Source organism: Grus americana, chromosome 2 (assembly GCF_028858705.1).
Source record: "Grus americana isolate bGruAme1 chromosome 2, bGruAme1.mat, whole genome shotgun sequence".
In the NCBI taxonomy this organism is placed as follows: Eukaryota; Metazoa; Chordata; class Aves; order Gruiformes; family Gruidae; genus Grus; species Grus americana.
Window position 1 is genome coordinate 90,975,614 of NC_072853.1, and position 14,794 is coordinate 90,990,407.

A 14,794-nucleotide genomic window follows, 5' to 3' on the forward strand; every position below is an offset into this window, starting at 1 on the left:
CAGTCAGTAAAAACAGTCTTGCTGGTTTTCATTTAATATGATATTGTGGATTGTGAATGACTGTGGGTGTTTAGGTCTGTGGCTAACTTCAGTGCCTGCTATATGTTACAGCTACTCTTTTTGTTTTCCCTACAGCAGATCTACAGAATTGGGCTAACGAAGTGTGCAGCCAAATAAAAGGAACAAAGGTAAAGTCAAACACGCTACAGTTTTCTCTCTGTTTTATGTTTTCCTCATGGCATTCCTGACACCCCTCCTGAAGCAGACTCCATGTTAATGTTTGGCTAGAAAGCAAGTTTTAAGTTCCTCAGAAAATGCTCACAGCTTTGGCTTTTTCAGTCTGGTTTTCTGTAAATGTGAGGTGTATGAAATCACCATTCTGAACCAGCTTTCTCGTGTCAGCCAGTTTTAACAGTGGTAAAAGTCTCTGTGATGGTAACATATTTATGTGGAGAAAGTTAAACATGAGCGCACCGGTTGCTGAACACTTGAGACTGCCTTTCTAAACCTTAAGAGCAGGAAAAGCTTCACTTGAGTTTGCACCTTTTTACATATCAGAGTCCTCACGGGAGAAACCTGGGTTTGAGGCAACACCAAGAATGCCAGACATGCAAGGCATTAAGCACAGAGCCATCAGATGAAGAAATTGGCTGAGACACCCCTTAATTCTAGTGCTTGTAGAAATCTCTCTTGCCATTTGGCTGTGGAAAAAAGTAAGGCCTTCCAAGGGCTTTTGCTCCAGAATAGCCCCAGATTCCATGTTTGAAATGCTCAGATGGGGGCACAGGTTCAAGTTCATGTGCACTGCCTGCTTCACACCATGGATGTGGACTGAGGTGTCTCGCATGCTCTCCCCACCACCCCATCTACAAGCTGTCTTAGCTGTCAGAAGTCTCAAATTCCATTGCTACCAAAAATCCCCAAATCACCCAAACCCACCTTTCTGAGCAGGCCCTTCCTCTTTTGTCTCGTAAGTGTTCAGGCAACCTCCTGCATTGGCAGCTGCTCAGATCCTGCGGGACAGAGGAGTGAATCAACAGCAGTTAGTGGCTGGCAGCATTTACACTCTCTGCTCCATCCTGGAAGATCTGAACAGACACTAGAAATGACAGGTAGCAGTTCCCAAATACCCATCATTACAACACAACTTGCATGAACTGAAGGGAACCCTTGAAGTATTTCCCAACCCTTTTTTGTGGAGCTGCGACCAAAAATATAGCTTTACTTTGACAGCTACTGGCAACATGACCTCATGGGCGTTTGTGTTTGTTGTCCTAACATTTTCCAGGTTAAAGCAACCTTGCCCATGTCACTTCTTTTTTTTTCTAGCTTGTCTTGGGCCCTGTGAATCAACCCTGTTTCTTTCTTCAGTCATTACTGATAATAAAGATTTTGCTCCCATAAGGCCTTCACAGATCAACAGCCCTTCAGATACATAGATGATTCAGGGAGTTTCCAAATCTCACAAGCAATTAGGTAGGTCTTACTGGTGGTCCAAAAGGAACAGCAGAATTCAGCGACTCTTCTAGATTTATTAACTCTCAAGTGCCTTTTTAAGAACTAGGAATTGTTTTCTCCCAAAATTAAATATCATTGCCCCCCAGGCCACTGGATTTTTTTCTAAACACCCGCTGAGCCCAGCATCACTGGTCGCAGTTTCACAGGACAACAGAATTACACTACAAGACTCAAATATAGTGGTGCTGCTCAACCTCAGCAGCTCCACACCGAGGAGGAACTGAGATCTGCCTATTCCTTCTTTATCTAGAAAATAACCTTCTGCTGATCTCTTCATTAAACATTTTTTTCCTTTGTAATTTCTTTCAGGAGCCGCCCAGAGATGCATTTGTTACCGTGAACATCACGAATGCGGCTGTCCTCCAGACCTCTGAAGGCGTGTGTCTCCTGGGCCCCGCTGGCTCTTCTACCTCTGGAAACTCATGCTGCACCAGCAGCCACGCTCCTTGCAGGAACGGCAGCCCCAGCACGGCACCGTGTGAGGTGGGAGGGAGCCTCCAAGAGTTTTCTGTGGTAACTGAAACTGATGATGACCATTTCCCACCAGTTCCCACAGAGGATGAATACACGGATAAGGATCTCAATACCGCTGATTATTTATCTTTACTGAGTCGGACTGCCAGTAAAACAGTGTCGTCATTTTCAGAACCGATGGAGGCAGGGGAGAATGACAGCTTAAATCAGTACTTCTCAGGGATTGGGAGCACAGAGGACGTATCAGTCTCTCAAGGTTCCCGCCCTTCCTCTGACACAGATGGGGCACACACTGCCACGGACAAACTTCTTCAGAAATCTTGCCAACATGCCCACAGTTGCCTGAAGGAAACGGGCAACAAAGACACAGATCGTTTTACAACAAACTATGACTCAGAGAAGACCTGTGTGAGATGTGGCATTTTGTACAGGGAATCTCCCAGAAAGTGGAGCAAGCCCTGTTGTGCTGTGACTGACAGTGCCTCCACCTCCCCAGAAACTGGATCCCATGCACAGTGCACCTGTGGCTTGAATTTTCTCTCTGCTGGTCAGAGCACTCTAGCAAGTGATCACAGTATGGAAGATGCATCTTCAGATTGTACCAACATGAAGTACCAGAACACAAACAGAAGCACTTCAGGGACAAAGAGCAGCACTTCAGACCTCCCTCCAGCATCTGGTAAGCCCATTAGGTTTGACCTGTAGGTAGTCATATAGGATTATTCTCTGTGCTAGCTCAGTACTGTTCAAAGGGTCTGATGTAGGAGAAAGAAGAATAAAATGATGTCTTTTCACTTAATTTTCCTGAAGCTAATCTGAAAAACAAAAGTGAAATAGGCCATTTGGTTTGTGGTGAATTCAGCAAATAGTACGAGCACTGTGAGGGACCATTGTCCTGCCCTGATCTAACCAGCAATGCAGAACCCTTCTTCTGGCTGTCACTGCAAAGGCTAGGCAATTCTGTTACTGAAGTATTTTGGTGATAGCAGGTGTGTATTGGAGAAAACTTAGGAGGAGGAGAATATAGGGACCTAGAGGCTGAGTCAAGAAAGGATGCGTAATGCTCAGACAGATGATTTTCCATTCAACAGTCTGCACGCGCATTTTTGCCTTTAAGTCCAGTTACATTTATATGGCGGTCATTGAAACTCCAGCCGGAGCTGTAACCTCTGGTGGCCAGTATTGGGTCTAAGAGATTATGTTCTATTTTCTGCTTTTAGCTTTTTCTCTTTGTTTTAGTTTGCTAGGATATAAGTGTTCCCCTAAAAATAATTTCATACAGACATTGTTTCTCCATACACAAGTGCTCTGTCCCCTAAACAACTCTGAAACACTGTCACCAATTTACGAATTGACTACCAATTTACTAATTGAGTAAATATATCAAAATTGTCAAGTGAAAGTAGGGAAAAAAAATCACTGAAGCAAAACTAGCAGGAGGGAAGTTATGAGCATTTACTGGATGAAACCTTCCTCCCTCAGACTTTTTTTTCAGTATAAAAGTCTGCCATCTGCCTGTCATGTGTTATTAGTCATTTTAGATTATAATCTCTTAAAGTCAGATGCACTATTTATGTTGGTGCACTGATGAACGTAATGAAACCTTAGTTTTGACTGGGACATAAGTATTACTGTGGAACACACAGCAGTCGTAAGCAGTTGCCCTTCTTTAAAACCATGTTGTGCCTTCAAGTTTCTTACAGAGACATTCTCATCGGTCTGCCAAAGCCCAAAAGCAACACTTTGAAGACCCTTCCCTTCTCAACCATGTGGGAATCTGAAAGTGTGTAGCATTCATCTTTCTAAGAGCAGATATCCTTTCTGCTGTTTCATTTTCCTGAAATCCTGACATAGTTTCACTGCCTGGTCTGTACAAAATTCAGCAGCAGTCAAGAGAACACAGATTATCTTTTTTTGTTGTTGTTGGAGGGTGACTCTGAGGTACCACTGAAAGTCAAGTCATATTTGGCACTGCAGAAGTACAGCTTTTCTTTCTAAATCTGACATGAAGAGGAAGAGAAAATATTAAGAAACAGGAGAGCTTGGGTTTAAGCGACGTGCTAGAAAGTGCCATCTTAGATCTGCAGCACAATTCTTTACATGGGATTTTTATTGTGTCTGTGCCTTCAGGTACATACATGCTATAGTGCCATCTGGTGAAACCTGAGCACAGATACAGTGCTCCTAATTTGCCATTTTTTAGGCAGGACTGCCAGCAGGTACTGACTGAGCTGTGGGCAGTATGAGAGCATGGGTTAATTAATCTGTAGGTAACCTGGCTTGCTAGCAGAGGTTTTTTCTGTCCGCAGAATGGCCGTGCCCTGTTGGCGACACTTGGTTGCAGGAGGAGTGAGACAGGGCTTAGCCATAGCTTCCACACTGAAGCAGCCTGGCCATGCCAGGGCTGCACGCGGAGCTGCACCGGCATCGGTCATTTTCTGGGCCATGTGAAACGCCCGGATGGAATAAACGTGCAGGCAAAATAACTTCCTGTAAAGTTTCTTGAAGCAACCGAAGCCCCCAGGCTTTGCACACAGTCATGCTAAGACAGCGATACGAAAGAGAGTGGATGAAAAATGGGAAAAAGGCCATGGCTAATTCCAAGAAATTTTGGGTTTAGTTCCCTAATGCTCAAAATGACAACAGAAATTGAAAACTCTGTCCCTCCTGTGAAACAGCCCCAGAGGACCAAAGTAAACCTCTGGACAGGTGCCACTTATAGGGATTACCGCCAGAGATAAGCCTTCAAGTGCCCTTTCAAACCCCCCAAGCCTGGAGGCAGCGAGAACATGAAGCATCGGTTCGTAACCACCTCAAGTCATGTGTAGGGCTACAGCATAAAGCATGAGTGCAGGAAGACTTAGGTGACTCACGATTAGGAATGGTTTTGTAGAGCCTTTCACTTCCAGATCTCAAACCAGCCCACTTTGGCAGCAGCAAACAGTTCTTAGCACCTAAATGCCATTAGATGGCTCAGAGAAAATTAATCACCTGTGTTGTTCCAGTTCTTAGTGAATAATTACCACAAAAATTAATCTGTTCTTGTAATTAATATCATCAGGTAGTCTGAAGAGATCAAAAGGCTGAAACACTGCAGAGAATGATGCCTTCACTTATCCTCCGAAGGTGTCCCTTATACTTTCTAGGTTGGAAGCTCATCTCTTAGTGTAGTCCAGGAGGCTCCTGTGTCCATTTTCTGTGCTTTTGGGCTTCAAATATCCTTTTGTATCAGCACGGTGTCTTCAGAAAGCAGTGAAGATTTGCCAGCCATATTCCACTAAACATTAAAAATGTGTTAATCTGCTCCCCTCTCCCCCCTCCCCCCCGCCACTGTCACACATATTTCTAAATACTTTATCTCCTACTGAGCACTGGTAAATTTATCTGCAGTACCTTTTACGAGTGACAGGCAATCTGTATAAAGGCAGATGGTTATTTTTGTACTCCCGTTATGCCTAACAGTTTTGTTGATGGCAAGCAGCCGAACAAAATCAAACACAGGGGAAGCAACCGGCAGGGAAAAACCTCCCGCAGAGAAAACTCTTCGTGACACCTCATGTTAATCCACAACACTTGCAAAGAAAGCAAAGAGCTAGCAATGCAGTGCTTTAGCTAAAATAAATAGGATTGCTTGAGGGGGGTTATTAGAGAGACACTCGAGTGCTACCCAGACTCAAGCAGGCACAGGTCCTAACTCAGCGCAACTGGAGGCAGTGTCCGTTGCTGATGTGCAAACATCACCTGTGGCCGCTAGAAAAAAAACAGCGTTTCTCTGGGCTTAGCTCCATGCTTAGCTGCAACAAAAATGGGAACATCTCAAGTGTTGAGGAACATAATGCGGAAAGGCACAAAATGTCTAAAAGGTTTCAGATCAGTCTGCAAGTAATGATTAAGTGAAGCACAGTGGGAAAAACATTTCTTAGGAAGATTGTTCATAGCCTAGGAAGTTTGGGTTGTTTACTTGGTTACTTTGGTTTGTTTAATTTTCAAACTTTAATAAGTTTGTTAGTTTGTTGTTGAAAGTTTGCTCTCAGTTATACTTTTTTATGCTCTGAGGGAAGTTTATTAATTCCCAGAGCCTGGTCTTGCTGTCACTTGAGTCAGTGACCCAGTCCCTGAATGGCAGAAAGATTGAATTTATACTGAAAAATCTCTAACTGCAAGCAGACTGACTGAAACCGTAACTCCATTAGGTTGCTATCGTATAGAGTCTGTCTCTTCACTGGAGTCAGCATATATCCAGGTAAATCTATGAGGGAACTAGGTGAGTACCAGAGTGTAGTTACATGGAGGATCAAGACAATGTAAGATAATCGTATTAGCTCCGTGTCGTTTGGACACTGTGTGACTGTATGGTCTGATGTTAAGTCTTACAATACGTATTCAATAAGCCTGCTACCTAGCCCGCACAGTAGGATTGATTCTTTACCAAAGGGGGAAAAAAACCTCAATGTGATGCCTGGGACCCTAAAAAAAAAAAAAGTCATAATTAGAAATAATGACCATTTCCTCACAAACCGCGGGCAGAGGCAGTTTGGACACAGCTTGTGCATCGAGCAGCACGGGGAGCATGAGATGGTCGCACTCTCTCTTGCTTCCTGGAAGGTGATCGAGAGAGAAAATGTTTCCAGGCCTTCCAGACAGGCTGCCCGTGGATGACAGGCTTCGTCCTGACGAGGCAAAAATGGAAATAATGAAAAGATCTGGTGGAAGGCATTGATTATAAGAGCATCCCTGTGTCACGGGGAAAAATAATGGAATGAGAGTAAAGCCACCACAGCGGATTAAGTTTGCTGCGCTTAGCATCCGTCTCATGAGAGGAAAATATTAATCATGTGTGTCTTCTTTTCTCCCCCCTCCTTCCCCAGGAAATGTGACTGGAAACAGTAACTCCACCTTTATCTCAAGTGGACAAGTAATGAATTTCAAGGGCGACATCATTGTTGTCTACCTTAGCCAAAACTCCCAGGAGGGGGCAACGGCCTCGGGGCTGAGCGAGGAGAACGTGGGCAGCCCTGTGCAGGAGGAAAACCTCAGCCGCTGCGAGACTTTTGCCGGCAACGCCCAGCACTACAAGGAGAAGTGTGCCGAGCTGCAGGGCGTCTGCCCGGTGATGGGGAGCCGGGGGCTGCGGCGAACCACCGGACGCCTGGCCCAGGAGCAGGGCCCATCCTGCCGCAGCCAGGCCTCGCAGCCCGTGCAGGAGGAGGGGAGGCTGGGACACTTCTCGGAGAAGGTGTTGAACTGAGGCGAGATGGTGTCCTTGCTGCGGGCCGGGGCACCAACGGGCAGCCCGCAAGAGTGTGGGGCTGCTGCGGGGCTGCTGCGGGGCTGCCGAAATCCCGAGTGTCGCGACAGATTTGGAAACTGTTGCTGCCCCTGGTGTCTCCTGGGAAATTTTACAGCTGGAAAGGACCCTTGTGGCGCACGTGCCAGTGGTGGTGGTGCTCTCGCTGAGGAGGTTACCGGTGGGGACAGGTGCACGTGTGAAGCCAGGCGTGCTGCCCCCATTGCAGAAGCAGGGGCAGAGTGCTCTCCTCTCCCTCACGGGGTGGCGGGCTCCCCGCCTGCCCTCTGCTCCCTGGCATCTCTCCCCTGCAAGCAGCAAGGGAGAGTTGAGGAGATCCTTCAGGCCGGGGACTTTGCGAGGAGAGCAGCGTTGCTGGCCAGGTGCGCGGGGTGCTCCTGGAGAGGGGACAATGTGGTGGAGGACCGCACTGAAAGGGGCCCCTGAGCTCCCCTCGGGGTTGGGGTTTTTTTGCAGCTAAAGTTCACCTATTTTGCTGGGTCTTGGGTCTCCTCAATGCTTCTGGTGGTGGAAGGAAGTGGCGGCCACATCTGCCACTCAGCCTAGTGCCGCTGCTTACCTTCACCTCCCCACGGGGATTGGGCAGGTGGTGTCAGCCCTTCCCATCTTTCCCCAAGGGAGCAGAGGCTCCAGTCTCAAATCAGTGCCAGAGCCAAGATCCTGCTCTGTCCCCTAGTAATTCGTGGGTACGAATAGGTGTGACGCTGCCCCAGGTGCACGACAACAGGCAAACCAGAGCTGATAGACCTTACAAGCATATCAGATTAATCCTGAGCAAAGAGCATTTATAGTTTTGGACCCTGATTCACCACTGCCTTATTGCAGCTCACCAGGGGAATTCAAACCCCTGAATATGAGAGTGAGGTGTCCCTGGCACGCTGCTGCATGAATAATGTCACTGAAGACACTGAGCTGCTAGCAGGTGGAGGAAGGGTCTAGACTAACCAGCTGTGGACATTTTCTGAGTGACAGGAGAGAGAGGAATTACCCTAAGATGGAGAATTTAGTCAGGGTCAAACACATGTTCCTTCATCTGCTCAAACAATTTTGTCATTCTCTCTGATATTTTCATTAGTAAAGCAGAGCTTTACTTAGGTAGCATGAAGCTATTTCCTGTCTGAGCTGAAATCAGAGTGTAGCCACTGTCACATTGAGAGCTGATAAGCAATGGAACCAAAGGGATGGATTTAAAGAATAATAGTAGTTAGAAGGGAGTCTCAGCTACTCCACTGGCTTTGGTTCAGGTCCTGTATCCCGCAGCCTCCTCCAGCAGCCACTGTGCAGAGAGAGGTGAAAGGAACAGACTCGAGGAACTCCTAAGAGGAAAAGATAACATTTTTAATGGTTTCCTGACAAGGGGTAATTCTCTGACATTCTCCTGCATGTGTGAGTGCTGCAGGAGGCTGTCTTCATTCTGAGCCTTCAGGAAGGTCAATGTTGTGTTTCCTGTCAGACAGCAAAGGGATCTCATCTGCCCTGATGGAAAAGATCTCTGGTAAGGAGGGCTCCTCTCCGGAGAGGTTTTTAAAGTTGAGGGTTCACTGCGTAGCTGCTCTGTTTGTAATAGTACTGCTCTGTGGGTGAAGAGCACCTATAAAGCTGACAAAGTGACCACTGTGTCATGACGAGATTCTCATCTATAAAACAAAAGGATGGGCTTAGCCACCTTCACCTGTCAGGAGAACCATTCTGCATTATTTATATATCTGGCATATAAAGTTCAGCACAGACATGCAAGACTCTCTCTTGGGTGGCTGGCAAAAATGGCGCATGATCAACCAGTCTCCCTTTCACCTCTGCATGGCCTTCAGAAAACTTGACCATCCTAGCCCAGCCTCGGCCAGGCAGGTAGGTTGTCCCATCAGTGATGGCCCAAGCTACCTCTGCTGCTTTGAAGGCGTGCAACTGAGGCGCTCTCTTATCTGTGGTATTCTTTTGTCTGTCCTGTTGGATCCTTTAACAACCTTTTTCTAGCCTCTTCTGGCCTAAATCTGTATCCCCTAGGCACTGGAGCAATAGGGACAAGGAAACAGAGCCACCATCATGTTCATGCAAGGTGGTCCAGATATTTTCCCACTTCATTTTTTGAGTCATATTTTCCTGAAAAACATTCAACTAGCCTCACTTACAGGGCAGGAGGGACTGACTTCTTGTGTTTGGCTCTGGGTAAACTACCTGTCTGTAGGTCTGTCTCCTCCTTCTTCCTCTGCAGCTTCTTTCTTCCCATGGTTTGTATCTGCCACCAGAAAGCAGGCTCAAAATCCTGATTTCGTGGAAGACAATGGGAAGTTTACTGCGTGTCCTCAGTGAGGACACATTTTTCACTCACTGAATCACAGAATCCTACTGAGCAAGGATTGAAACTGGGATCATCAGCAAGTGTGAAGGAATGGGTCATAATGATCTCAGCGCTGTGGCTGCTCCCTTATGGGAAATGCAGTGTGCCAACAGATCCGAATCTTTGTCTTCCTCCAGAGTCTACCCAAAGTGAAGAAAACGTATCACACTCATCAGCATGCTGCACGTTCCCTGGGTCTCTGACTGGCTGCTTAGACGTGGACCCCAAAGGAACTTCTTTGTCCTCGTGATTTCATTTGTGGTCAGTTTGGAGGTGGGGCTGTTTTTTAACATCCGTTTGTACAATGGGGCCCTATGCATTGGGCACTAATTTGGAGGCTTCTGGCTGCTATTGTAATACACGTAATTAATGATAATAAAAATCTTAAAGATCGACTTGAGTGAAGATTTTATATAAATTAATGAAGAGAATCAAATACATTATTATATACTCATTTTGATTAAAAAAAAAATCAAATGTGAGTATAAAAAACATTCCTGGTTAGGCTTTTGTAACATTTTTTGTATGTAGAATCGTTCTAACAAAAAGTGCTCTCCTTCCCCAGTATGTGCTGCAATAATACACAAGCATATCCATGCACACGCATGGAACCGAACAGGAGCTCTCGTAGATCTGGTGTGGGTAATGCTTTACTGCTGAGAACTGGGCACTCATTCCAACTCATTCCTGACATCTCCTCCTGCACAGTACGCAGTTTTATAAGTCTTTCAGTCTGAGGAGTCACAACATGCATTATCCACAATGGGTATCCTAGGTGGTCTTGAAACACAGCCGCTTCAGGCCTGGAAGGGCAGCAGTAATTCTGCATATAACCATGGCAAAACGAGGAACAATCTTTTGCTCAAGGGCATCGGAGCAACCCTTCTTATCCCCACGGAAAACAATATGGCTTTAAAGATCAATATAGACAATAACTGCTGTTCATCTGTGTACTTTGCTACATGTTCACACAGAGATTAGAAATCACTCTGCAAGGTTTACAGCATACCTGGGAGTAGCATCGCTAAAATGTCGTAATTTCTACTCGGCCATACAGGTTCACTTCCTTTTATCATATTGATGGTATCTGAGCAACTACACCCATGTGTCTATTAAAACAGAATCGTGCTGAAGGATGTCTTTGTGCTAATCAGGTATTTAATCGACTTACAGTTTTATCAGATACTTCCGTTGAAATTAGGCAGTAGTGCTGCCTCACCACCACCCTTAAAAGCCATCTACAACAACTGGAGAATTCACTTCTGCCAGCATGTGATACTGGACATGGTAAAATGGCTGCAAATTCTTTGTGTGGAAAAGTTATTTCTGGAGTATGTAATATATATTATTAATAGACACTTAATAATAGACACTGGAAAATTGAAGTGTATTTGACCAAGCTGTCTGAGGTTTCTTTGCAAGGAATGCTGAACCCCTCCAAACCTTGTAAGCTAGTTTTTCCAAACCTCTTTCCAAAAGGCTGTTGCCCTTTTCAGTCCATCAGGGGTACTTTTGACCCAGAAGGCACATGCTAGGGCAACCTCTCCGCAGCCTGCCCAGGGCACTGCTTTGCAGCACTCTCCCTTGGAGACGCAAGCACCACAGAGCTCTGCCTGGCAGCATTTGGGCTATGAGGATCCCCACCCCCTGCCTCCCCAAGATGCTAAATGCCAATGATTCACATTCACCTTGGCTGAGTTGCAGTGGTATCTCTGGAAAAAACAGACTGGTGATCCTGTGGCAGTCACAGTCACTGCTGAAGCAAGGGGCATACGATCCCAGGTTGCTGATGGCAACAAGTCCCATTTCAGACCAAAAGATCGTCGTGAAAAGTGTTTCTCCTCTCTTCCTCTTGCCTGGTGCTGTCCTAACTTCCAGAATGAAGAGTGAATTGTTGCTATACAATGAATGGTTTCTCCTAGAGCTCTGCTGTATGACTTTACTCTGTGCTGTGGTAGCAGTCACCTTGTTGAGTGGGAAGGTTGATGCAGAAAACAAAACACATACAAACAGCTCCTTAACATCCCAGTTTATTTAACCCGATTCCATGGTAAAAGGTACTACTTTACACATGATTGCTGAGTCCATGTTGTAAGAGGCAAATGAAAAAGCAGCATTCCTCCCCCCAAATTCAGAGGAGGAACTGCTGTTGTTTAAGTGGTGTTGCTAATCGCACATGGTATCCTTACCTGAGGAGAGGGTGCAGGAGAAACTCTTTTATCTTCTTCCTTTTTTCCTGTTCTTGTAGGGGTTTTTATACCTTCTTATTTCCTTCCCGTTTGCACCACATATGGGAAGATTTACTTGAGCTGGATATATGTTATTTTCAGCCTTTGTTATGCCTTCAAACCCATTCTACAGAGCAACTGAGACTGCGCTCCTCAACGGGCAATGTGCAGTTTTTGCGTGTACCTTCAAAGGCTTCTGCTGTTATCCAGTGTTGGTACCCCAGGGGGTCCCCATGAGGATCCCCCCCTTGACAGACCCTAGCAGATACCTGTGTGTCCCATTGCTCTCACTTCAGTAAGTCTAGTTGCCCGGTCTTGCCTTCTGCAAGGCATCAAAGCTGGTTGTGGCCACCAAGTGATAGCGTCATCTCTGCAGCAAAGCTTGCTGGCCCTCCGGTCTCGCCTTTAGGCCCTCCAGCGCTCTTGTCGCATTGTCAAACATTTGTTGGTTTGGGTTGGGGTTTTTTTTGTTGGTGGAGGTGGTGGTAGGTTTTTTGTAAAATGTGAGCATACATGAGCATGAACATAGGAAAAAATACATTATTACAATTCTCTCTGGTTTATGAACAAGGCAATGATAGCATAACATTAAGGAACCATGTTGCGGTAGATGAGTAATGCCAGAGTGTCCAACTGGATGTGTTTTAACACTGCTTTTTTTTCTTCTTTGTCTTCTTTTGGCTAGCTGGCTTATGGTTTCTTTGTTTTGGCTGAGGATCACCACAGCCCTTCTGGCTCATTCCTTAGCCTGCCTGACCGTTTAATTGATCTTGCACTAGCTTTTGCTTGCATCAAAGTTAACGGGTCTGTCGCATAATACATTTCTATTGGCAGTCTCAGAATTCTGTACAGTATGTGCAGATGATCATACACAGAATTGTTTCTGATTTCGACTTCCCAGGAAACTGTTAGAAAGGTTCCCAGGGAGGGCAAAGGAACTCAGGGGTGTTGGGGACCACCTGTACAAGCTGGACATATACAGAATGCATTCGAGACTGCGGAAAGGGTTGGCTGACGTCACTGCAAAGCCACACTTTAACATCTTCGACAGGTCATGGAGTTCAGGGGAAGTCCCAGCTGACTGGAAAAGGGCAAATATTACACCCATCTTCAAAAAGGGCAAAAAAGAAGGTTTGGGAAATTACAGATGAGTCAGCCTCACTTCAGTCCCTTGAAAAATTATGGAATGGGTCCTTATGGAAGCTATTTCCAGGCATGAAGGAGAAGGGAGAAGCCAACACCTACCTCAGCTAATTCAACCCTCTCCCACTGTCAGCAGCTCATTGTTTGCTTCGCCATTGCTCCCATAGAGACTTGGGAGGCTGACCTTACTCGTGAAGATCAAGGTAAAGAAGGCATGAAGGAAAATCTTTAGGTTTCCCTCTGTCATTTGTAACTAACTTGCCAGCCCCACTCAGCAGCGGGCCTACCTTTTCCTTGTCCTTCTGCTTGCTAACACACATACATGTTATGTTATTACTTTCTTGCTACTCTTGACATCTCTTGCCAGTTTGGTCTCCAGCTGTACTTTAGCCTTCCTCTCTGCATCTCTGCGTGCCCAAGTGGTATTTCTATGTTCTCATTTGGGAGCCTGTTCCCTTTTCCATCTCTCATGTTCCTTTTTTTTTTGCATCTCAGTTCTCTGAGTAGCTGACTGTTTAACCAGGTTGGTGTCTTGCTGTGACGGCTCCCTCTCCTGCTTAGGCGGATGGACTGCTCTTGTGCTTGGAGAAGGCTGTCTCTCAAAGTCTCCCAGTACTCCTGAACACCTTTGGTTCCCGAGGCAGACTCTTCTGGGATGCCTCCTAACAGCTCCCTGAGCAAGTTAAAATCTGCTCTTGTGAAGTTCTGGGGCTTTATTTTGCTACTTACCTTCTTCACACACCTTAGATGTTAAACTCTACGTTCTTACCACTGCAGCAGAGGCTGCCGTTGTCAGTCTTTGAGTGGTCTGAAGAAGATTTCATCTGTTTCTCATTTCCTATCAGGTCATCCATAGCAGACACCCACCACAAGCATTCCCTTGATGGTGACACCTCTGATTTTGAACCAAAGGCACTCAGCTGACCTGTCCTCTTGCCCATGTCCTCAAATCACTCTTTTACATAGACCGTAACCCCTCCTCCTCTTCCACCTTTTCTGTCTTTCCTCAAAAGCTTACAAGCTGTCGCTTTTGTTCTAATACAGCTATTTCCTCAGCCGGTTTCTAAGATGACAGAAAAACCCCCAACGTTTCAGTGAGTTCCCCACTGTTGTACCTTTGTCTGGTTATAGATCTGAAAGCTTTGTCTTGTGCCTGGGGATGGGCCTTCAAACTTCCCACCTGTAGGTAGGGGAGGGTGAGAGGCAAAGGCTGGAGCTGGTACAAGGAGGAGAGGCTGAAAGACCTGTGCTCCCTCTTCTCACTGCCCTGTGAGGATGGGGGGAGAAGACAGCAGCTTGCTGCTGCTGGAGACGACTGCTGCCCCTCCAGCGGAGGCAAGCTGGGCAGCAGCATCCCAGGGGCTTTGCCATCCCCAGTGCTCAGCACCCGGTAAGACCTGGGTCCCCTCTCTCCCGCAGAGGAAGAAGCAGCCGGCAAGTGATCCAGGGTTTCCGTCAGATGAAATCAGCCCTGTCTGTGTGTCTCAAAACAAATCAGTGTATACAAAATGAAGTGAAATTGTCCATAGGCAGCACATGAGGACCAACCATTTCAAATGCAGAAACTGCTGCCCTAATAGGTTGTCACTGTTGATCTTCACCAGATTTTAATGGCAGGCTATTTAAATGAAGCCTCAATGATTTGAAGCACCTTAAATGAGGATTTAGAAGGTGTTTTTCAGCACACAGGCCTGCCATTACAGATCTCAATTACTTAGTCTTTATGAAGCAGCTTACTTGCTTTATTCTCCCTGGTTTTGATCAGTTCTAACATTTATTTCTCTC

General features: G+C 46.1%; 1 protein-coding gene across 2 annotated transcripts in view; it reads left to right on the plus strand.

Moving 5' to 3' along the window:
• TNFRSF11A (TNF receptor superfamily member 11a) overlaps positions 1 to 10,027 on the plus strand; it is a 29,765-nt gene extending 19,738 nt beyond the window's left edge. For both annotated transcript variants that reach the window (XM_054817970.1, XM_054817971.1), the window contains 3 exons: positions 136 to 188; positions 1,828 to 2,671; positions 6,861 to 10,027. In XM_054817970.1, coding sequence (XP_054673945.1) covers positions 136 to 188; positions 1,828 to 2,671; positions 6,861 to 7,240 — 1,277 coding nt within the window. In that variant the 3' untranslated portion in view covers positions 7,241 to 10,027. The remainder of the gene's footprint in view (positions 1 to 135; positions 189 to 1,827; positions 2,672 to 6,860) is intronic.
• The last annotated feature ends 4,767 nt before the right edge of the window (positions 10,028 to 14,794 follow it).